Raw genomic sequence first — 26,320 nt, 5'->3', positions numbered from 1 at the left:
CACATAAATCAGAATTGACAGATTTCTTGAGTTGGTAACACCTTAGTTGTTCCGTTTGGCTCAGTTTGTAATATTTGTCTAATAAATTGTCTCGGTTTAAATTCAATTATATGGTTAATACTATCGATTTGCTTATGTGATTAGTGTTTATTAAAATAATTATGTAACATTTTACCGTGTGCTGTGTCAATATATATGTAGCTGCATTCCATAATGACTGAATTGAATAAGATCGCCCGTGCACAAAGAAATCCTATTGTTTATCTGGATATATCTATCGATGGGGAGCAAGGTATGGCAATTTTGTTTTATTTCTTAGTGACAAGAATATGCGGGAAAAATAAAGAATGCATCATTTTTTATACAAAAAATATAAATATAAAGCTTTTGAAGGTTGTAAGGTGAACGAGGTAATAAAATTGTATAAAACTCGGTGCATACACTTATTGTTATTTACATTTAGTCTAAAGTAACTATTTTTATAAGTGACATTTAAAAGTGGTTATAAAATGTACTATTTTAAAAAACAATATGAAGATGTAGTCTAATAATTTGGTTAACAATATTCTTAATTTCATGATTTATTTTTTTAAATGTTCGTAATACTTAATTTTTGTAATTTTATTTAATCGTTTTGCAAATTTTACTGTATTTTTATCCTTAAAAATATGTTTCATCATTGAATATAATAATCACTTTAGGGAATCTTGTTAGAGTCACAAGCTAATATTTTAAATATCCTGTATCAAATCTACTTTATGATAAAACCTAATTGTTAATATTGAATAAATTCGTAATTAAATGAATACAAATATCTGTCCACCTTTTTAATTATAAGTATTCAAAACCAATTTATTAAAAAGGCATTCATATTTGTGTTAACTATTTCTTCTCATTGTTTTTATTGTTGTTTTATTTAGTTATTTTGATATGACACAAATTTACAATAAACAAGATAATATTTAAAAATAATACATGATATTACCTAATAATATTTTTAAATAGTAAAATTAGTTTTCATTACTTTTGATAAGGGCCAAATTCCTTACAGAAAATGGGGATTATCAGAATAAAGATGTTTATTGCTTACAAAACACAGGAATTATCTGAGAATAGGCCCACACAATATTAGATAGAGCAGAAAGGAATTGCAGCCACTCACAATAATTAAAAAAATATTTAGTTCTAAATTGAATTTCAAACCCTTTAGGAGATATGGACATTGTTAATACATATCAATGATCTTATATAATATTAGATAGGACAGAAAATACAGCCACTCTCAATAACTTAAAAAATATTTAGTCCTAAATTTAATTTCAAACCCTTTAAGAGATATAAATATAGTTCATAATTATCAAAAATGTTGGTGAATTTTAATCCTTTAAATATACATGATTTTTTAACAATATGCAGTTTAAATAATTGAGTTAAGTGGTGTTATGAAATTTCACATATGAAGTCCACAATATGGAAGCATAAATGTTTTTTTATCAATCTTCTATTGTTATACTAAGCTAGGGCAAATTACTTCAGGCACACAGTCCTTTAAATTCTACCAATAAATGAAAACACATTATATTTGTACACAATCTAATATACAACATACAAGTTTTAAACATGTGTAAAATAGTATGACTGATTGGCTACTACATCGAGAACTAAGATGAATATTTACATATTAAATTTATAAATCAATAAATAATGTATAAATATTCAACAAAACCACTTATTTAAATTTTAAAATGTAGGATTGCCTATTTTATTAGTTTGGGTTTGTGTATCAATTATTATGACCCAATCTGGAGTGGATAATGCAGGAAATTGTGGGTGTTGTATCATGAGCTATAGATTTTTAAATTTTCAATTTAGATTAAGGAATTTGATGGCATTGTTTATTTCTACTAATTATATTGTAAATGGATTATAAAGATGATTATGTATTTATTAGAAAAAATTGGCACATAGATATACTATATTGTAGACTAACTTAGCTTACTTATATTCTGGAAAATTAGAATTTTGTATAGTAGAAGACAAGTAGTATAATTTATTGTAAGTATATTTTTTGACATACTAGGTAGATACCATTATAAATATAATAGAAAATTCATAACAAAATTGTCCAAGCGATCCCGGATTCAGAAGATTTAAATTGATTTATTCGAGCCAAACAAATTCTATCCATTGTTTAGAGAAGAAATTGCGAAACATTATTGTTTAACATGGCATTATTTAAGAAAGAAATAATTATGTGTTTGTCACTTGCCATCGAGGTACGGTTTTTCGGCGACTATATTTCAGCTCGCAACTATACAATATTTCACATTATAAATCGTAGTATTCATTACTTATTTCATAATTATCTCAATCATTATTGGCGCGCCCGAATTTTTTTAACGCGTGCCAGTGGGCCTAGGACTTTAGAGAGATAGTTAATAGTTTCAACCTAGTCTCACATTTGTCGACATTATGTTTTGACTATACTGTACGTATAATATTTCACCTGAATTAAAACTTGTTGCTAGCGCCGCTGGTTGCGTGAAGGACCTTTCCCACAATGACAGACCCGGGTGCGGCGGGAGCAAAAAAAGGTCTCGGCTAGTGCGTTGCGCGAGGTCCAAAATAGCTCAAAACTCCAGGTAGTTGACCGGTTGGCCCTACCCTAAAGCCTCTACCGTGAAAGTGCCACTGTGTACCTTTCCGGGATAAAATATAGACTATAAAATATGGTTATGCAGTCCATAATTTAACTTTAAACTAATATTTTCACAATATTAGGAGCCATTTCATAAAACATAACATAGAAAATAAAGATAAAATTTATTATAGATATTATATTTGCATAATACAAGCGAGATTATTAGATACGACACCGCCACAAACGAAGTATGATTTAGTTTACGTCGAATTTCGTTTATAGTTTAACTTATTGAACAGTTATTTTCTTAAATACAACTGCATCCCGGAACAAGCAAACCTACATGATTGTTATTTGTTTTATTATGGCTTTGAATGACGAGACGAGCTTGTCGTTCGCCTAATGATAAGCAATACGACCGCGAAAAACAGTAGAAACTCTATCCAACACCTTGAATAACAAAGCATTGTTTGGTATTCCACTGTACTCGCCATCCTGAGACATGAGATGTTTATTCTTATGTCCAGTAGTAACACTGGCCACAATGTCCTTCAAACCGAAACATAACAGTGACTACACATTGCTGCTTGGCGGCAGAAATAAACAATGCGATGGTACCTATCCAGGCGGACTTACATATGAGAGGCCTACCACCAGGAAAAATAAGTAGCAACATTCTAGAATTCGTAATTACCAATTGCTACATGGTATTGAAATGCGCTCGCCTATAGTCACCCTAACCCTTGATTTAAATAATAGGGGACCGGCCTGTGTTCGATTTTGTACATTATTCTATATGAAATGGTTAATAATACGAAAAAGAAACCCTACTGCGAAAACTGCATTAAAATTGGTTAAAAAATGAGACAGTAATTCATATTTCAAATATTACTATGTGCTGAAGTGGGCGCGAAGTGGGGATATCGCTTCATCTCTTTCTTTCGCACGCGTCGTAATGCCTAATGACGTCACACGTGGGTATTGCGCCTCTTTTCTGTTTCTTGTTAATTACCTCTTCCACCGAAATTAAAAGACTTATAACTTGTTGATTTTTTAACGGATTTAAATAATTCTTTCTGTGTTATAATTTATATAACGTAAATATTTGATAATAATAAAGAACAAACATGAGTCCGGTCCCCTATTGCCGAATACTGACAAATGGTCACGAACACGAATGAGTAAACAGCTTATTCGGGTGTATTCGTTACTTACAATCCATAGTCAGATTCGTGCACGGAATATTCGCCAATTTTTTATTAAGTCAGGGATAAGACAATATTTTTTAGTACTCCAGATATTATACACGCAGTTTCGTTCAGGACAGAAAGTTCAGGATTGCATACTCCAGCTTAGCGGTAGAATTATACAATGTATCTCTTATAGGGAATACCACCTTTCAAGAGCGTCGCCTGCCGATGGCCTGGGGGGGGCAAGTTTATATGGAGAATGAGAAAAGTATGAATTGTAGGTAAAGTCGAGAGCACATGTTCCTCCGCCACACCTCTCCCGCTTTAACAATAACATAGAGCAGAGCGTAATTGTGCGTACGGAATATTAGGAATGGAATTGGTGAATTCATTCGAGTTTTAGAACCTCTAGCTTTTACAATATTTCCCTTGGCGATGCCACCTTTTTATTTTGTTAAATTTGCTCTCTAGGCGCTGATTTCGAAAGGCTAATGAAGAAGGCGCATATGTTATTCGCAAACTATTTTCTCGGCGCGAACGCATCGCACCTATATCGTACAATGTAAACAAGTGTACTTGTAATTAAACACTATGCATACAACTTGTTTCGTTAGCAACAAAATAATACTTACATTGGACGATAAACGTGTATTTCTGCCTTTGCAAAGTGGTTATAAGTACCTACCTTTACTAGGATGTGGTATTGATCATATTCCGGTGTAATTGTAGAATATTATGAGACTTAATATGATAAGTCTTAAGGACACGAGCGTTGTGTATCATTTAGGGGATACAAATATAAAATTTAAACAAATATCTACCTAATATGATGAAATATAAATACTTCATTAAAAATAAAAATGCATTCTTTCAATACAGCAAAACCAACGAAAATGGTTAAGTGCAGTACACACACACTCATGCCATATATCTCCGAAAGGTAGAGCATCAACAAGTGCACCCACTTTCCGCCGTGGTATTCCGTCCCATGATGTTCCAGACTACGGGCTGATATTGAGTGGAAAATCCCAATATCACTTTTCTCAATGCGGGTATCTAACCCGGATCTCAGGACTGCAGTCATACCGCAATGCAACTACACCACCTATTCCAACGATTTGTGTAGTGTCCCACTGTTTATGAGCAGTCGTAAAGTTTATGACAAAGCGACTTACTTTCTTCATTACAATGTCTCATATCCGCACAAAACATTAACACAGCTGTTTAATAGAACATTTCCTACGCTGATGGCATCTTTTCAATTCGAAAGCGTTACCAACTGTTAGTGTCTTCCTATTATTATACCAGATATGTAAAACTAGCTTTTGCTCGCGGCTTCGGCCGCGTGAAAGTCATTCGAGATAAGAGTTCCGCTTTATATTTTCCAGGCATAGAATGTAGCTTATGTCCTTCCCAGGGTTTCAAACTATCTTCATACCAGACTTCGTCGAAATTCGTTTTTGAGTTTATCGTGTTCAGACAAGCAGAATATGGCGGGAATCTTTGTTTTGATAATATGGTGTTAGAAACATAATAGAGGAACAATTCCGCCATACATAATGGTTGCTTAACTTTAGTTTGCGCAGCGCATGTAACGGAAGCTCTCAAAAGTAATAAATTATTCCCCGTTTTTGCATTTTTTTTCATAACTGCTCCGCTCTCATTGGTCATAGCGTGGTGATATATAGCCTATAGCACTCTACGAACAAAGGGCTATCCAACACAAAAATAATTTTTCAGTTCTAACCGGTAGTTCCTGAGATTAGCTATTACCGTTCCGCTCCTATTGGTCATAGCGTGATAATATATAGCCTATAGTACTCCACGAACAAAGGGCTATCCATAACAAAAAGATTTTTCAGTTTGAACCGGTAGTTCCTGAGCTTAGCGCGTTCAAACAAACAAACTCTTCAGCTTTATATAATAGTATAGATTAAAACAAATAAATTGTGGGGTAGTGATACAAGCGGGGTTTTCATTACGTATCGTACAGTGATAGACATTGCGATTGCTATTGATTACAATTTGGAATGTCCTCAATACAAAAATACATAGTTGATAATGTAGTTAGGTGCTGTTTTTGAGATTAATTTCAGTAGTTATTTTATATCAATATAATTAATGTCTAGAGAACTTTAATGTGGTGTTTTAGGTATCTCTTCAAAAAATGCAAATGTTTGTATATCTTTTAGGTCGTTTGGTAATTTAATTGTTTTCATTTAACATCAGGTGCAGTATAGACACTGCTGTGCTAGTATAATAAAATATCCATATTGATATGCCTAATTGTAATGTTATAATGTTTTTATTTTCTCTGGTTTACGGCATTTCGAGGCCCTATCAAGTCGTGAGCCCTAGGTTACAAGTTAAAACAACTTTACAAGTTAAAACTGCTCCTATCAATCCCTTGTTTGACATAATATTAATATTGAATCGGGCCGTTTATGTAGACAGCGTGGTTCTATAACTTAGACAGCATTCAGATGAACAGCAGCGTTAATATTCATATTTTGAGATATAATTCTTATCGTAGTTTCCATTCCATTTCCCTTTAACTGCATATCTATCTATATTCACAAAATTTGTAATCATAAAATACACACAACCGTCTGTTTGCACTGTATGCAAGTCAGTTGAAAAGTACAGCAAATAATAATTTATTTTCCTCATATGCAAGCAGGCAGGTAAACAAGTTTATTTGCAAGTGTGACGTTTTTTTATATAGTTACCTAAGGTGTTACACGAGGCTTTTTAGGGTTAAAGACTTCTTTGGTGCATCTCATATGTATACTAGCTTGTGCCCGCGGTTTCGCCTGCGTGAAAGAATTTTCCGGAATAAAAGTCCCGAAAGTAGCCTATAACCTTCCCAGGGTCTTAAATTATCTCTATACTAATTTTCATAAAAATCTGTTCAGTAGATTTTGTGACAATCGATAACATACAGACAGTAAGGGGGACTCTGTTTTTTAATATGTATAGATCTAGGTACAGTTGCATTTCGAGCGCTTCGCAAACTCGTTTTAAACTGAGCATAGGTCATTATAAATTATATCGAATTTATACATAGGTATATGTATTAGATGATTGGCTTGACGTCGATTATATTGCGATAGCAAATTGCTGTAAATACCTTTTAGTTTCTTCTCTTCCAAAACGTCGTAATGAAACTTGCAACGAATTCGGTTCAGTCTTTGTTACGCAAAAAATAACAAACTTCACATTGTAATTATGCACATACTAGCTATGCTCACGGTTTTCACCGCGTCAGTTTCTAACCGAAAACAACAAAAAAAAAGGAAAAATACGAGACGGGTTTGCAAACCGAGGGCTTCGTACGAGGAAGTAGGTAAGGTAAATACATTTCAATGACCCTACTGCCCCTGATGGTAAGTGGAGTGGGATCCAATAGAATGTTGACTTACGAGAGATGATTCCTCAACAGACGCAATTATTATGCCGGCTTGATGGAACGGGATATACACAGGCTGATCCTGGGACGCGACACACTTACGTAGGCCACTACGGCCGGTTTTACATCCTGTGTACGTTAGTCGCTATCCGGGCGGATATGAATATTCTACCACCAGCAAAGATTTAAAAAAGCCTTTACCACATTAGTACAGTTAAACTACACGTAACAAGTATGCTCATATCGTTATTTATTTTAGTCACAGTCAAGTACTTTCTTATCTGAACGACTTTCAAAAGAATTAGCGCAGTTGTAGCGGTCGTTGCAATCTCCAGACAGTTGCTGATAACGCGTTTTTTTTAACACATTATCAGGTGCGATGCAGTCGCGTTGCAAGCAGTAGTACAGCTTTAAAACGCGGGTAATTTTGTTCATTTGTCAAGTTTGTGATCATAATTGTCGTCATAATAACCGCGAGCCTTGTACTGAAAGTATTGGAGCCAGTGTTACTGGACATTTTGAGTAGGGCACCATTATGAATCTCACTATTGAGTAGGATCTCAAGTAGGCATTTGATGTATTCAACTATTTAATAAACAAAGTTTAAGTTGACATTTAAGAGCTTCATCTCAGCTGAGTTGACATTGTTTCATAAACAAAACTCGGCTGTCAAAATACGTCATATATTGCGACTTAAGATATAATTTGAGATGTTGTTGATATCTGTTTATTTAATACCGACGACCTTAAGGTGCTAGCTTTACTTTGACAGCGTCTCAGCTGATATCATACTTTAGGGTGAAATTGGGTTGTATCTCATATGATCTTTAATGAATTGTCTCAGGGTGACAAGCGTAGCGGAGTGCCCCGCAGTATTTTGTAATTCTATGCTATGTATGGTAATGCTACTGTTTATAGGCGATTGGATCGTTTAAGATTCATACGATTAATATTCTACGAGCGGTATGCTCGTCTCGTCATTCAACTGGAACAATAATTATGTATTTATGTTTTTAAATATTTTTTTCTTGAACTTGTTCTTACTTCCTTAGACAAATCTGTACGGTGTAATGAACTGAGCGTGTGTCTGAGGGAGTGACATAGACCCTGTATAGGTTTCTCTAATACATCCATATTTTTTTAATGCGCTGCAATTGTATTGATATTACTCTCTGAGTCGGAACGCCGTAGAACTAGCACATCGCAGCAGCATAAATATATCAATCTGTTCAGAGGAAATGAATACGGGACACCCATTTACTGTTACTAACTATTTCACTTTTACCCCCTTCCGGCTTCAGGCATCGGAGATTTTAGGTTCAGGAGATAAACAGGCGGCCGACTCTGGACTTATTTATCAAACTATCTGCAAAAGCAAAAATAGTTTCTAAAGGTTTTTCGGTTTTCTTGCCTTCGAGCAAATTCTTATAAGGTAAATCGATGGAGTATTAACATGCTGTCTTGTTACAGCCGGTCGTCTAGTAATAGAGCTGAGGAGCGACGTGGTGCCACTCACAGCGGAGAACTTCAGGTCGTTGTGCACCGGCGAGAGAGGCGTCAACCACAACGGCACGCGGCTGCACTACAAGGGCTCCAGGTTCCACAGAGGTTGGTATTACAACTAGCATTTTTATTAAAGCTTACCCGCTTTTGCTCGCGTTTCACTCGCGGGTATAGTTTTTCGGCATACAAGTCCCGCTTTATATTTTCGCAGCATAAAAAGTCGCCAATGTCCTTCCTCAATCAAACTATCTCCATACCAAATTTAATTGAAATCGGTTCAGTAGTTCAGCTGTCTAGGCGTAACAGAACAGAGTTACTTCCACCTTTATAAGTATAGATTATGCCGACGAGAAACTAGATTACATGTAGTACAGGCATCTTTTTCTAATACCGCCACGGTAAAGTGACTTTACTGTATCTTATGATAAAGTATAAATTTTACTTTATAGCATAAGTGGGCAAACGGGTACTTGAGAGTTGGGATATCTTAGGTTAAGTGGTTCTTCTGCAAATAAAACTCACCATACCAAAAAAATCATAGATACAGGGAGTTTCTTTTCCCTGTCGCATTCTAAGGTTTGAAATTTGAATCCCCCTGTACCAATTTATGACAAGACGCAAATTATCGTATCCACCTCGTAATTTTAATAAATAAATGTAAGTTTGCTTTTTTGTACCGAACAAATTCAATTAATCTTCATATTAAAAGGTTTTCGATGCAAATTCGGCTTGATGTATTTATTGCATCGTAGCTAATTGCATGAAAAAACAACGTTTTTCTTACCGGTTGATGATAGATACGCGTATTATAGTAGTACACCTACAGCAATGTGTAAAGGCGTGTTTCGTTGCAGGAATACAGTTCTGAATTTCAAAACGAAGCAGCTATAGAGGATCATTTTGACATTGCTTACCAAATGAAACCACATACTCGTGTTCACCTTTGCTGATATCGTGCCAGAATCATCCATTAATAACGAATATATTCACTAAAAATCCTGCTTTTAGTTTTCTGATTTTTCGATTATTTTGTAGTTTAATACGAATATGGCGTGTGCGTGAGTGTATTTCTGACTGAAAGTATGTTGTTGCCGCTGCGACGAACACTCTTAGAGTGGTAGTAGTGGCATTAGGGCGCATAATTTTTTTTTTTTTTTTTAAATATTTGTTTTGTTCGAAACTTACACTCTTTTTATTTTACATCTACGGTTCAAGTAACTTATTATAAAGTGCTATTTCTAAGTAGATGAGTATGTGGTTTCATTTAGTAACGCGATGTCAAAATGACTCTGTATTCGTGCCAATAGTACGAAGTGTATTTATTTGTGTTTATTAAAATTTTACGAAATTGAAACCACACTGATATTTATTGTGTAATTTTATTCGAGTTTTATCTAAATTTCATTGTACAAGGGCCATTTGTAATAGAAAGAGTTTAAATACAAATGGATTAAGATTGCATTTGATGTAATACAGTAATACAGCCTGCGTATTAAATAGCAGGAGTTGATCGCGCCTTCGCACGCGTGAAAAGCCTTTCTTATTACAAAAGTTTCCTAAATAAATGTAGCGATCAATAATACCAGCTAGATGACTCCTGCGCCATCTTTTTAAAAAGTAGATAAAATAAGAAATCCACAAAAGTAAATTACCGGGATATAAGCCTATGTGTTATCAAGGACATGGTCCATTCGTTTGCCAAATTTCATCTAAACATTCAACTGTTTCTGCGTTTATTTCTAAGTTGTAACAAATATCTAAAAAAAATTAAATAAGGTAAAATTGAGTTTGTTTACATTCTAGACGAATTATTTAAAAAAAATCGAATATCTCTAATGTCCTTATTCCAAACTGCATAGTCTACGTGCATACGTAGCAATGAGAGTTGTACTACAAATTGCTATTACTGATAATTTTTATTTTTTTTATAATCGTAGTGCGGATTCAGTAGTACATAATAATTGTAAAAAAACTATACAATAAACAATTTTTTATGTACTTTAAGCACAAATATGCACTATGCACTCATCTTTAGAATAATGAAATGATGAATAAATTATTAAAATATAATTATTTGACTCGATCTCATTATGCAAATTTGATCGAGCGGTGTTTGAATTTTATAATTGGTTTGAGTTATAATATATAATGTAACAAGTTCAGTGCACTTTGTGGGTAAAAACGATTTAATCAATAAGATTATAATCAGGAGCAGCCGGTTTTTTATCTAAAAAGACAGCTCGGTATAATATTGGCTTCTTCAACGGTAGTCTCTCGTTCGAAAATGTATTTGCACTTAACTGCAATTATAGTTCTAATGTAGTCAGAGCCACCCGAGGTAAATTTGCCTTACCTAACATATCGCGGCAGATTTAATAGAAAATAAAAATTAAGACAAACGTAAATAAATCTAAAAGGGAAGCCGGTAGGAATCGGGTTTTTTTTTTGTATTTGGGAACTGCCGCGGTTATCACCGAGGGTACGCTTCTAACGGTGTACAAACGATCCCCCGGTTTATCAACCACGGCAGTCCCAATGAAGATTTGGTGGGCCCTACCACTATCACTGAGGGTGCCAGCGGACGGTACGCTGGCAAACGGCAGCTATTGGGTTACGGGGCCCGGGAGGAAGAAGGGAGGGGATAGAGAGAATGAAGAGAAGAGGAAAGAGTAGGAGTTTGTTAGGATGGTTGGAAGGGAGAGGGAGGGGAGATGTTCGCGAACCCTTATATGCCTCAATGTGTATTTGGCAACCAAGAGGTATACACGTTACACTATGTGCCTAGAGTCGCGTCCTAATGTTCCCCCGTGCAGGGGCGTGTATTCGGTGTGAAGACTATAGGAATCAGGTTGTATGGACGTTTCGCCACTGGTGTAAATATGTTGCCTGCAGCATGGACGTGCGGGTTCAGTAATGGCGCACCTGATGGTTAGGTAAGTGTCTATATTATCGCTTGACGAGAGATTAGCCTCGCCAGTCGACATAATTACGCCGGCTTTACTACTGTCTCACAGAGCACAAACATAAAATGCCATCTTCCTGTTTCGTATGGTGGGTAGAATTTCTCAAGGCCCAAACTACCTACTCCTTTCCTCCAATGCCTATCAGTTATAACAAACCGGCAAGGCAGCTGTTAGTTTCCTGGCATTGTGTTTACGGCCTGTGGAGATGGATCAGGTGGCCTACTAGATTCTTTTGCTTATATAAAAATGTTTCATTGTGCAGTGCTGCGATACGCTAGGCTTGGTTTGGTAAATGACTTGGCCCGATGTCGGGATAATTGCTATAGTCCAAGGAAGGTGGACCACGATTGCCGTTTAGCATCAGACCGACCGCTTGTTAGTTTGTGTACTAAGGCAATAAAAATCTGTCAACGAAAAACAATGCTTTCAAAAACATTATTCCCGATAAAATTCACTGCGGATTTTTATTCTATTGAACGCTTTAGGTGTTTATATTTGCATCTCATTCCGTTGAAGGTTAGTAGGTCGTATGTTATTACCGGTGCATTGTTATTGTGCTTGACGTGTGGTTACAACGTTTGAGTTTGCGCGCGCATTGACCTGGATAGTGACTAATGCAGTTACTAGTGGCGAGTGCGTTCAAGTAACTGATGCATGTGATTCTGATTTATTGCCATGCCCATAGACAGTAACAATACTCGGAACTTACAATATTTGTTATTCATAGTTGTACGTACTGTGTGATTTTCCAATGCGCTCCTCCATTTGAAAGGTTCTAACTCGATTATAATATGTACCAGCAAACGAGCAAATAACTCGCCTAATGTTAGTGTTCACTGTAACATCTCAATTCCATGGATATGATATGCTTCCGACTTTAGAGAATGAAAAAATATTGAGAAGGGGAAAGAGTTGTTTGATGTCCGTAAGAGCAAGCTGCCGTTTCACGATGGCCAGCTTTCAATTTTTGAGGTAAATTCCAAATTTGGATTGCGGGAGCGGGATGTGGCGAGTCAGAACAAATTCTCGTATCGGCAGTCCCAAAAATTAAACACAGAAGTACTTATACGTTAGTGGAGGGAGAGGATCAGCTACCCTCTCCTGCCTCCATCCGAGGAACTCTATGGTAATCAACACGTCCCGACCAATCCCGGCTATTCAAACTAACGCTTCAAATGTGTATATATTTTCAACGTCGTTACGTCCAAATCTCAGCATTACATACGTCCTTGCTCTTACCCTTGGCGCTTCTAGACTCATAACAATGCGAATATTATACCGATGCCGAATGTAACCTTCACAATGTAACACGTGTAAGATTATACGTCAAACTCAGGTAAACCGGTATGCACTAAAATGTATTGAATGTGGTAAGTATTTTGTAAACATCGCGTTAAATGACAGTAAATGCTCTAACATTGCCTAGGGCCGTCGTAAATAATAATCGCGCATAAGATAATCATAAATCAAGAGTTAATCATGACCAACGTGTAATTTTAGACAGTAGTCGATGAAGGTGTTATGGTCATGTTTTTTGGATTGTTTTTTGCTCTCTTAAGTATATTCTATGCAGTCTTATTAAACGTTATTAAGGCCAAGTTCTTTCACCCGTGGTCAGATTAAGTTAAGGGTTTTATCACACTGGCGAATTATAAATAATAATAATAATTAAAAATATAAATAAGCGAATTCATAGCGAGGCCCTACGCGCTCATGCGGTGTAATAAGACCGTAAGATTTACTTGACCACGGATGAAACACGGCAGTGGCGAAGCAGCCATACAATTCGATTCCTACCGGCTTCCCTTTTAGGTTTATTTACGTTTGTCTTAATTTTTGTTATCTGTTCAATCGGCCGCGATATGTTAGGTAAGTCAAATGTTTTTCCCGGGTTACTACTTTTTGAAAAAAAATATCTGTATAGATAAGAGTAAAAAAAAACCTATATAAGTAAATAGGGGATTTTTTTACTCTTTTTAGACGTATAAGTATACGGCTATCAAAGTTATCCTTCGATTAGAACGCCCGTTATTGCAAATAGACGGATATGCGCCCGTATACGGAATAGGGACCCCTGACCTAACGTGAATATTATAGTAGCGTTATATTTACAATAAAAAAACTCCAATTATCATACATAACTAAGTATAAAAATAATACTGTAAACAAAAATACTTTCCTAGTTGTTTTGACAAGAGTCCATGATGCTATAACAAAAAAAACATGACGCCAGTCACCCATATCCTTAGGCGATTTTGAATAACGAATAAAAACTATTCTAAATAGATATAATAATTTATGTCACAAAAATTGTGTCACTTAGTAAAAATATTATTATTGATTTTTTATCATATTACATATATATCACTTTTATCTACTTATATGCACACTTCTTTTCGTTTAATAATATTCACATAGATACGAAAAACCTAAAGTGTTGCTCTAAATTTTTATTCACTTGAAATTTATAAATAACTAAAACGATGACCTAACGGATGTCGAAGTGGACCCATAATTACTAAGGAATACATAAACAGTACAACATCCTTTGGAACATAATCATTCAGGTCCTATGTCCCCTAAATAGGGCAGAGGGCATCTCTCACCGAGACTCTCCATTCCGCAAGATCTTTAGCTGCCTGATTGATTTCGCTCTAAGTCTTCCCAGCACTTTTTTCTTCGTCGATAATAGTGCGTTGCCAGGTTTGTATAGGACGGCCACGCTTACGCTTTCTTTGGGGATTCCACTCCTTAGCCTGTTTAGGAATATGATCTGCACCACTTCGGTGTGTGTAGCCAATCCATTTCCAATTACAGCGCCTTATCTGATGGTTGAGCGGAGTTTCATAGCAGAAATCTTGGGTGGTCGTTTGGGATTTTCTCAGGCTAGTGAATATCTAGGATTTGACGAAGATATCGATTTACAAATACCTGGAGCTGGGGCGATTTGGCTTTGGTTACCTTCCACGTTTCGCATTCGTATAATAGCACTGTCTTTACGTTAATCCCAAATATCTTGAGTTTAACTCTTCGGGTCAGTTTATTTGAGTTTCATACGGGCCGTAATTGTGCAAAGGTTGCTCGTGCCTTGGCAATCCGTGAGATGATATCCTCCTCCGCACCACCCATTTCGGATACGACGCTACCGAGGTATGTAAAGTTGTGTACTCATTCCACCACCTCTGTGAAAATCAGCAACGGTGTTATGTTTGTCCCGTTTGTTCTCATCTCTTTTGTCTTCCGAGTATTCTTTTTAATCTCAATTTTGCCGCCTTTGCCTTTAGGTCATTGAGCTTTGCTTGCACATGTATGGCTCAAAAGACAGATATCATTGGCACAGTCCAAATCTTCTAAGCCATCCGAAATGCCCCAATCTATTCCACGGCGCTTTGGAACAGAATATGGCCTATAAATCAATCTGTTTAATGTTTAGTGAGATCGTATCTTAAATCATCTGAGAGTTTCAAAGGTGCAATAAATAAAGTGGACGGACGTGTTCTGTGAAATAAAACCGGTTTTGTTTGTCGTAGGCCGAGTTTTGATTAGATATCTATGCAAAAAAGGTTTCTACCTTTGCTTATTTAATTAATTTTTTATCGACGCAATTCCTTATTTGGACTGTTGGCGAATAACTTAGCGAATAATTCGTGCACGAATCTGGCTATGGATTATAAGTAATGAATACACCAGAATATGCTGTTTAAGCAAGCATTTAAATTCCAAATTCCAGGGAAAAAAGGGAAATTCCAGGGAAAAAAAAACCTTTGAGTAATTACTCACCAATTAAAATTTCAATCGGTATAAGGAAAAAATGACATTCAGGACATTTCGTTATCTCTCTCGCGCGCCCGTATTGTAAATTCGATGACGTCACGTCGTGAATATAAAGGTGCAAGAATCTTTTAAAATTCGTCTATATTCTATTAGTTTTATAAGCCGACCATAATATATATTTATGATCAACCTCTTTATATTTAGCCTTTGGTAACATGACCTTACGTAAACAATAAATTAAAAAATTCGTGACAACTATCCTTTCATATTATCGTGTGCACATATGTGCAAATATAATAATATTATTAAGATTCCAATTAGATATACAACATGAGACTAACTATGCATAATTTTGATGTCGCGCGACCTGTTTGACGTGAAAATGCATAATAATTTTTATCATTAGTATTGTTGACATTATAAACAATCAGTGTTTTGTTCTATTTAAATATTTTTGTTGCCAGCAGTCTTGGAAAGTGTTTTTTTTAGTATTTATCATATTCAGAGGAGTTAGTTCTAAAGGTGATTTAAACAAGATGATCCAAGATCCCATAGTATTTTAGCAAATATAAAATTTTGAGGATTGATAGTCCTATATGTAGTTACAACGTTAGGCATACCGGCTTACTTGAGGACGGGGACAATTTATAGTTATTATGCACTGAACGTTTATAACAATTTTACTCAGCTACGTTAAAGTATCAATCTTGATTTTTACGTATTTAAACTTCCTTGTTAGTATAATATGATAAATGTCAATGTTTGTGAAAATGTTTGGATGTTTGTATGTTTGTGAGACGTGGACGCAGAAACAACTCAAAGGATTTGGATGAAATTTGGCACATGGGTAGCCCATGTCCTTGATTAACATATAGGCTACATTCCATCCCGCGATATAAGGGAGTTTTTGAATCTCAATTTCATGTAGATGGTACCGGCTTCATACAGTGTTTTAACGACTTTGGTAGCGGGAACGGCTTTTCACGTGAACAACACCTAGTCTAAAATATATTTATCTACTATATTTTTCAATGATTCGTTTGTCGGAGATGGAGCTATTCATTGCCGTCATAGTGCGATATATTGTTTATTTTGAAATAGACCTCGAGAGTTGCTAGATGCCATCGTGTTGCACACCTGGTGGAGACCTTCAAGGATATCGTTGTGTCTCTTCATTAAGAGCGGTTTATATTATGTTGTGCAAGGAGTATTTATTTGTTAAGTTGTAAACTCCGTACGTTATGGTGTTTGTTTTTAATGGCAATTAGGATATGGAATGTTTGGAAAAATAATTTTGGGGACAACGATTGGAATGACAATAGAGTACCTATTTACTTGTTTGTGAAAATTCACATTCTAACTCATTTTAATAAAGGTGATGATTAAAGATGCCATAAATTATGATGTCCGTATCGACATGTATTTTATTTGGCGTTAATAATAAGTACCAAATAAAATAATTCAAATATAAGTAGCATTTGTTTACATTACGTTAGGTATATTTTTCAAATGACACAGCAACGTAATGTGATATTGAATTTAATTACTAACGTCACACTGGTAGTGTGCGTCTGCTCTGTATTACATTTAGTGTTTCAAAGGTTTCAATACCTTGGAAAATGCAGTGCGATCGGAGGGGAATTTTCAAAAAGGGGTGTTAGTAGAGACCTCACGGCGGTCGACTAGAACAGCGTGCTATCTCAAAGTTCAAACTCATAACTACTCGCATAATATTTTACGCAATTAATCTAAAAACGTTGAGTGATTAAAAAATACATAATGAACTTTTCTTGCAGTCTTTTTAATCACATTGAGTTATTAAAAAAAAAAGAGTGAACTTTTCTTGTAAAGTCTTTTTAATTTAGAGCGTCCTCTAAACTTAACCTGTTGGCTAACAATGTCATTACAAGAGGTCATTAGAGACCACACAAACAAGAATTACTCACGACAATAATAATAACATTCTAGTGGCGAAAGGTGGAATTTTCCGTAAGGGAATCCGACACAACATACTTTTTTTATTGCTTTGAATGACGAGACGAGCTTATTCGCATGGTGGTAAGTGATACGACCGCCCATAAACAGTAGAAACACCATCCAACACCTTGAATTACAAAGTATTGTTTGGTATTCCACCGCGCTCGCCATCCTGAGACGTGAGATGTTAAGTCTCATTATGTCCAGTAGTTACACTGTTGCTTGCCGGCAGAAATAGACATTGCGGTGGTACCTACCCAGGCGGACTCTCACATATGAGAGATCACCAGTGAGTGACCTACCTATAGGACATAAGTACTGCTAATATGCATAAATGCAATCTGCAGTGGCGAAGCGTGAAATTTGCAGAGGGAACCCGACACAGCTTATAGGTATTCATAACGTGAATTACTTATATATGTTGTTTCTTTTATAGTTTATATTAATGTTTAAATTTGTTAACCATATTACCTTGATTACATAAGCAGTAATTTTTCAGTGTCATACTATTATGTCTGTTCGTAATAAGTGTATTTGTGAATGTTGGCACATCTTTATTTGGTAAGCACATAAGAACAATACTATACTAAGAAAACTGAACTAATATTAATTGTATGTGTAAACTGATGATGTTCCTGTGTATAATAAATAAATAAATAAATAAACGTGCATGAAAGCAGTCTGCAAATCGTTCTAATAATAATAAGATTCTACATGATGGGAAGCCGGCAGCAATCGGGTTATATGGACCCATCGCCATTGTAACATTCATTTATTATTATACATAATGCCGGATAATATTTATTTATTTATTTGAACCGCCAACAAAACATACACCTTAAACAATTCAGTAAGTAATTGCTGCAGTGCTGTTTTAATTACAGGCTGTCACAGCATGAACATATTAATACATAACAATAAACAACTGGCTGCACCATAAGTTCAGTATATTTTAAATATAAGAGTGAACATGAAACTATATTATGAAAAAGACACAACAAAAATCCAGAAACTGTTACGTGAAAACCAATTTTATGTCTATCATGGTGAATGCTAGGGATATAGCAAGTCCAATAATAAACGGCAGTAATGAAAACTTATCAAGCATATCAGGTCTACATCGGTCATATGCAAAATCAAAACCTTTTTTGCGGGCAATAAAAACAGCATAAAAAATTAATAAAGCCTCGAAAACCAGCGATAAATTACAGATACGTTGATGGTGATTGATGAGTGCGTGAGTATAAGTTCTTTCTCAGTGTGTCTTCGTAAAACTGTGTATGTAGTATAATGACGATGTGGGAAAATATACTTGTTATGTAAAGATGTTAATACATAATAATTTTTTTATCTCGGCCAACGTGCGGACTTCTCGATCCTGTGTGGTCTTTAAACATACATACAAATAGATAAATTTATTAACTCATCCCAATTTCTTGTCCTTTATAATACTTGCTCCCGGGAGCCCTTTTCTAGTATCCGATTCCGTAATACTTTTTCTCATTAATGACAATCCATTTCTTCTTTTTTATATATATTGATAGTTTTTCTTGTTTTGTACCCCCACCGCAAAGAGTTTATAATATTCGAAAACATATATATGTATCGTGTGTTGTGTGTAAATGTTTGCGTAAATTAATTTAGCCGAATCTGTCCGCGATTCCAATTACGGTCTAATATATAATAAAATTAAACAATACTTATAATTAAACAAACTGAACTGACCCGACAGACGTTGTCCCGTCTTAACTATGAATTTGCAGCGCGCATTCTGTCAATCGCTGACAGTTATTTCAAACAATTGACAGCTATATAAAATTAATATTTTCGTTAAGTTTTCTTAATTTTTCTAATTTTTCGCGTGATTTTTTGAATTTTTTCTTTCATATGAACCTTCGCCCGATAATAACAAACACAACAATAAAAAAAATAGTGAAATCGATCCAGCCATTCACGCGTGATAGCGTGACCAAGGGAAGTAGGGATTCATTTTTATATATATAGATGTTGATTCCGGCTTTGAGAAAGGTCTCTCGGTATATTTTTAGATAAAAGCAAGGGATACAACGCCTCATTGTGGTCGGCATTTTTTCCTGAGTATTGGCGTATTGAGGGATTAACAAATCAGGTGATAGGATATATTTTATATCCGCCTGGATAGCGCCGTACACAAGGTGTTAAAACCCGCCATAGTGGCCGACGTAAGTGTCGCCTTACGGGATCAGCCTGTGTAATGTTGATATCTGGGTCCAACAGGCCGGCATAATTGTGTCGACTGTCGAGGGGTAATTATTTCTTGTACGTCGACATCCTATTGGACCCCACTCCACTTACCATCAGGTACAGTGGGGTCACTTTCTCGTGCTTGTATAAAAAAAAATCGGACAAGCGCATCGTAGGCGTAAAATAGAACATAAATTATAATCATGTAAAAATCTAGAATACATGTGGATTATAGGGGTTGCTGGTCGAAAATGTAGAAAGTTCAGCTCGACTCGTATATCTAAGATATGTTGTCATAGTTGTGTGCAGACCACAAACTACGTAGTCTAAGCTATGCACTATGCATTTTTCGCAGTTTTTCGGAATGCAACACCCATATTATTTGACTTAATACCGTGATGAGGTTATTAGATTAATCTTGTTCAAAATCACTGGTGGTACTGTCAAGTAATACACTTACAAAAATTATATGTGGAGTAAAAAAATATAATTTAAAAAGGATATTTTTCACATTAAGAAGACAAATTAATAACATTTAAATACTATTATATTATCTATAGAATATAAATAACATAATAAATGTTGTTTGACTTCTTTAGATATGATAATATAGTTGTATAATATGGAAACTGCACTCTATATATTATATTATCTCCATACCAAATTTCAACGAAACCCGTTGGGTAGATTTTGAGGTTATCGCATTCAGATAGGCAGACAGATGCGGCGGGGACTTTGTTTTATAATATACTAGCGACCCGCCCCGGCTTCGCACGGGTGCAATGCTGATAGATATATAGACTATTTAATAGATGTTATTATTATACATATAAACCTTCCTCTTGAATCACTCTATCTATTAAAAAAAAACGCATTAAAATCCGTTGCGTAGTTTTAAAGTTTTAAGCATACATAGGGACAGAGAAAGCGACTTTGTTTTATACTATGTAGTGATATTTTTGAACTTTTTAAGAGGAACAATTCCGTCATACATGATAACAGCGTAACTTTAAACATTTACGCAGCGCACGCAACGGAAACATTTTCAAATGAAATAAAAATTGTTTATTTATTAAACTTTATATACAGAGTATAATGGCGGACTTAATGCCGAAGGTATTCTCTACCAGGTGGTGGGTTAGGTGGTGCCGAGACTAAAGGATTTACCCGTTTTTGATACATTTTCCATTGATGCTGCGCTCCTATTGGATGAAGCGTGATGTTTGTTGTATAGGAAGCTCTCAAAAGTAATAAATTTCTCCGATTCTGCAACATTTTTCATAACTGCTCCACTCTCATTGGTCATAGCGTGATGATATATAGCCTATAGTCATTCTCGATCAATGGGCTATCCAATACTAAAATATTTTTTTAATTCTAACCACTAGTTCCTAAGATTAGCGCGTTCAACAAACAAACTCTTCAGCTTTATATAATAGTATAGATAGATAGATTTGTATTATTAAATTAAAACATAAAATGTTATATAGATGGGCTCATTAAGTTATTACGACTATTTAAACTTCGGTGTATTAGATAATATATTATAATCTATTCTCTATATTATATTTTAAATATTCATAAATTTTTATAGATATTTGTAACTATATATAGTTAATTGCTATGCATATAATGAAACTATGGACTTTCCGAGTTTGTACATGGAATATTACACCATTGACTTTCTGTGTTGTGCATTCAATATTATTAATTGAGAGACGCGAGGAATAAGTAATGTAAAGTTGAAAAGCTATTTTTGAATGTATTGTTTGTCCGTTTACCTGTTTGTTTAAATGTTCGTTGGCGTATCACGCTAAATCGACTCATTGAATTCATGTGAAGCATATAATCTGTACTACTATATAAAGCTGAAGAGTTTGTTTGTTTGATCGTGCTAATCTCAGTAATTATTAAACCGATTTTGATTCCTTTTTCACTAATAGGAAACTACATTACTCCTAAGTGCTTTAGGCTTATATCCCGGGAGAATATAAAGCGAGCAAAAACAACAACAAACCGCGAACAAAATCTAGTACTAAATAAACGTTATATATATAATATAATGAAATCGCGTGCCGATTTTCGTAATGTAGGCCAAAATTTTTGTGCTGTTTTATAACATTTTCCTGGTAAAGAAATTCCAGAAAGCCATATCACATTTGCAACATGCATGAAAAAGTGACTTGTGTCGACCGCACTAGGTAGGAAATCGAAAAATCATTGAAATATGGACTGAAGTATGAAGTGACGCGGTGGGAGATACTGCGGATTATTTGATAATGTGTACCTGACAGTTGACATCAGGAGAATAACTTTTGTTCGCTTATTCTCAAATCTTCCCGAGTTCCTCTGATTGTACCCTTCTTTCGTTCAATCTTGTAAGATGTGAGCAACGGTATCCATAACACAAGTTAAATCTTTATTTGGATACCGTAGCGCATAAACACCTATGTCAATTTATTTTGTGTACATTTACTATGTTGTCATCTTCCGTGTATGTTTCACTTGCTGTAGAAATTAAAGAATTATTATTATTATTATAATTGATAAAGGGGTCAGGTTAAAAGATTATTAAACCTGCTGCCGTGTGATGAAAGGAATGCCAAGGCGAAACCGAATATAAAATATTCATATCCTGGGACCCCTGTGGATAGGTGGCCTTATAAATATATATTTAGTTTAATATGCAACAGCCTTGTGGATATTGCTATTTATAAATCATTATCTATTTTATTTTACGAACGTTGCAGTTTATCTCACAATACTTAAATAAATTATATAAACTACTTACTTTGCTAGGTCTCTCATATTATGTGAGAGTCCGCCTGGGTAGGTACCACCGCAATGTCTGTTTCTGCTGCCAAGTAGCAGTGTGTAGTCACTGTTGTGTTCCGGTTTGAAGGATATTGTAGCCAGTGTAACTACTGAACATAATGAGACTTATCTTCTCATGTCTCAGGATGGCGAGCGCAGTGAAATACCAAAAAATACTTCGTAATACAAGGTGTTGGATGGTGTTTCTACTGTTTATGTGTGGTCGTATTGCTTACCATCAGGCAAATGGCAAGCTCGTCTCGGCATACAAAGTAATAAAAAAGAAAAAAAATCTATTTAAATCTTGCAAGCATTTTTAAATTCAATCTGTAATAAAATAAAAATAAACTAGAATAAAATAAATTTATGACTATCTGGAAATATTTGATATCCGTTTTGTGATTATCGATATGTCACCGGCAATCTGTACAAACCGGCATTCAATACAATGGCTAGGCAATACCTATGTAGTGCCCGGGGCTACCAGGCACTGTGTGGAATTTTATTTGATTCATACTTTGCTTAGCCATTTTATACAATATCGAATAAGCGATCTGTAATGTATGTAAAAATAATTTTATGCTTAAAATACGTTTATTTCCGGCGCGCGCTCGTTTCGCGGATATACACGGTTGCACCTTAACAAATTTGACCATTTGAATGACATACATTTTAGAAAGTCCAAAGAGGAAGCCTAATTCGTAAAATACATTGATAAACATAGGCCAAAATATATTTACTTTACATAGTGCTGGAGGACATACAATGTTATAGTAATTCGTAGTTTTATTCGTTGTCTAGGATAAGTGTATAATGGACAATAATATTTTATACATTGTTTTGGCGCACCTTCCTTCTATACGTTGCCTAGGCACTGTTTATAATATCGGATTATAAATATTGCCGGTGACATACACACCACCTATTTTGCATATTTGATTAGTAAAATTAAATTTTATTACAAAAATTCGGTTTGATGAGAATCACTAGGATTATTTGAATTGGAATAGTCCCAGTGCAGGGGCCTTCTGACATTTCACACCGTTTGAGAGTTAATGGCTGGTAGTTTAAGTTCTTGTTTCGTGGACCTCTTATATGCGAAATCGTACGTATGTACATCAAACATCTATAGTGTATGTATTGTTCATGAAACATTTCGGCGCAAGCGCTGTTGCCTGTTGTATACTCGTATCTTTTAAAGGACGTTTTAGTTGATGTAGGTACTGATTGTTTTAGGACTTTTTCCGGGGTGCTATGTATTTTATATTTTATTTACAATTTACAATTATAATGATTTCTTATGTTTATGCGAATATTAGACATTGAAATAAAAACTTTTTAACGGATTTTATCGCGGTATATTATTATTTTGTCCCGACGTTTCGAAGACTTTGCAGCCTTCATGGTCACGGGGGAAACTGAGGTGTTGTTCATCCGTAAAGTCAAAGTTACAATATCTACCTACATTTTTTAAATATACAACTTTTTAAAATTTTAGCTGTCAACAGCTACAACAACACCTCAATCTCTACAATTATAGACTTTTTTTTAAATAATTCAAATACGTATAATTTGGTTAATGTGAAGTAACCCATACGTTTGAAAATATGCGACATAAATATCATATCATTTGATCGCGTTGACTTAAGTTAGATTTTTTCATTGCCGAAACCGACCGTTATGAAAAGTATTTGATACAAATGTCGACTCTTTGGCTTTAAGTGTCCTCAGAGGGCTACATTTGAGGTACGGAATTTTAATACACTTATTTATACATCGCATCTTACATAGAATCAGACTGTGATCTATGGTCAAGAAATACAACAGTTTTGCATAGCGCCACATTTGCAGCGCATTTAAGTGTTTATAATATTTTAGTTACATAAAAAAATTGTCCGGCCTATCGCTTGTCGAACTGTCTTTGATAACGAAACCGCCTAATCGTCCATTTATTAAGCGAATTGAGCCCAACAGTCAACGTATATCTAATGACCGCGTTTCGACGGCGGGTGTCAGTCGCGATAATGCGGCATAGTCCGGACCTTACATAACAAAAGATATGCGGCGTGGGCAGTAAGATAGCTGGGTGAGGTCATTATTACACGCCTATGGCTTGGGCCTTGTGACTATAATGGCCGGCAGTTGTCAAGCCCGTTTGGTTTGTGACATCGACATAAAGTCGTTTTTGTTCCTATTTAAGATTAAAGGCGTTTTTTTTTTATTATTTAAGGAGCTTGGTCGCTATTGCGTTTTTTTTATTATTTACTAGCGACCCGCCCCGGATTCGCACGTTTGCAATGCTGATACTAAATACACTACAGAAAAACTGTGAACGTTGTTTATAAAAACATAGCGGCCCGCTCTGGCTTCGCACGGGTATAACATAACAAAATAACAGTATTTCTCCACTATTTAATGGATGTTATTATACATATAAACCTTCCTCTTGAAGCACTCTATCTATTAAAAAAAACCGCATCAAAATCCGTTGCGTTGTTTTAAGGATTTAAGCATACAAAGGAACACAGGGACAGAGAAAGCGACTTTGTTTTATACTATGTAGCAAAGGAGCTTGGTCGTTATTTCACGACTATGTCGATCCGTACGTCCACTTTTACCCGTGCCTGCTAACTTTTGATGAAACCGAAATATTTTTTAATAAAGCCTTAGCCTCTTCTGATACTGGAGCCGACAAACAATTATTTATGCTACCCACATTAAAGCTCAAAGTTGAGGCCCACTCCGCACGCACTCCGACTAAACATGATGTACGTCATCTCAAGGTAAAGGCGTTGTGAAGTAAATATCTTTGTTTTACGAGGGTACTGCGCTATGCTGTGGTATGCAGAATTCCAAATTCAAATTCTACGGGACGGTTTTTGATAGTCGCGCCTCTTAGCATTAGTGTAAATTTGACCGTTCAAGTGTTCGAAAACCTAACTACGTCCGTCCTTTCCCTATACGTGAAAGCGATAATTGCGACCAGTGGATACAGATATCTTATCACCACCATATTTGCTGATGGGTACCTTACCCATAATCATGACTGTTGGTCATTGGGTAATGTTTTTACGCTACTCTCGCAGATTTATTACCGTCTGATGGTCCAAGTTAGTTTGCAGAAAATAATCGCTTAAATTTTTTTGGATTTTTGTCTCGAGAAAAGCAGGTGGGCGAAGCCGTATACAATACATAGTCTAAATGATTATGACGTATCGATTTTTTTGTTTGCTAAATCGATAACTAACAATCCATGGTAAGGAGCGCTACTATTATTAGACTTGCATCAATAAATCATATTTTTTTCGCAATAATTATACCATCCGAAAATACGATATTTTATAGGCGTGATTTCGATTTTTTTATTGCCTTAGTAGGCACACGTGCAAGCGATCCGCATGATAGTTAGTAGAATTCAGCAGCAGGAGTAGCAAAGCAGGCAGTTCATTCTAAACTTTGCACGTGTGCGGTAAGAAGGGTCGATGAAAACGCACCGCGCTCCTGCGAATAGGATCCACGAGTATACATGAACTCCACTGCGTTGGCGAGTGATGCGGCAGGCACTACACTAATCAGTTCTTCAGAGGAATAATGTCTCTGCCGCCTAGCAGCAGTGTGTAGTCATTGTTGTGTTCCGGTTTGAAGGACATTGTAGCCAGTGTAACTATTGGACATAATGAGACTGAACATCTCATGTCCCAGGATGGCGAACGCAGTGGAATACCAAACAATATTTTGTAATTCAAGGTGTTGGATGTTGTTTCTACTGTTTCGGTCCTTTTGCTTACCATCAGGCGAATGGCAAGCTTGTCTCGTCATTCAAAGC

The 26,320-nt window shown here is 35.5% G+C and overlaps 1 protein-coding gene across 2 annotated transcripts in view; it reads left to right on the top strand.

The window, feature by feature from the left end:
• The window catches only part of LOC115447412 (peptidyl-prolyl cis-trans isomerase D), a 56,442-nt gene continuing 30,122 nt past the window's right edge, over positions 1-26,320 (top strand). Inside the window, exons 1-2 of one of the 2 annotated variants that reach the window (XM_030174442.2) lie at positions 1-292; positions 8,711-8,848. In XM_030174442.2, the coding sequence (XP_030030302.2) occupies positions 214-292; positions 8,711-8,848 (217 nt within the window). In that variant the 5' untranslated portion in view covers positions 1-213. Of the gene's footprint in view, positions 293-7,640; positions 7,662-8,710; positions 8,849-26,320 lie in introns of those variants that run through there. The other variant, XM_037447727.1, reaches the window with a different exon arrangement.

Source organism: Manduca sexta, chromosome 7, assembly GCF_014839805.1.
Source record: "Manduca sexta isolate Smith_Timp_Sample1 chromosome 7, JHU_Msex_v1.0, whole genome shotgun sequence".
Classification (NCBI taxonomy): Eukaryota; Metazoa; Arthropoda; class Insecta; order Lepidoptera; family Sphingidae; genus Manduca; species Manduca sexta.
This window is presented reverse-complemented; position numbering and strand designations above follow the sequence as displayed.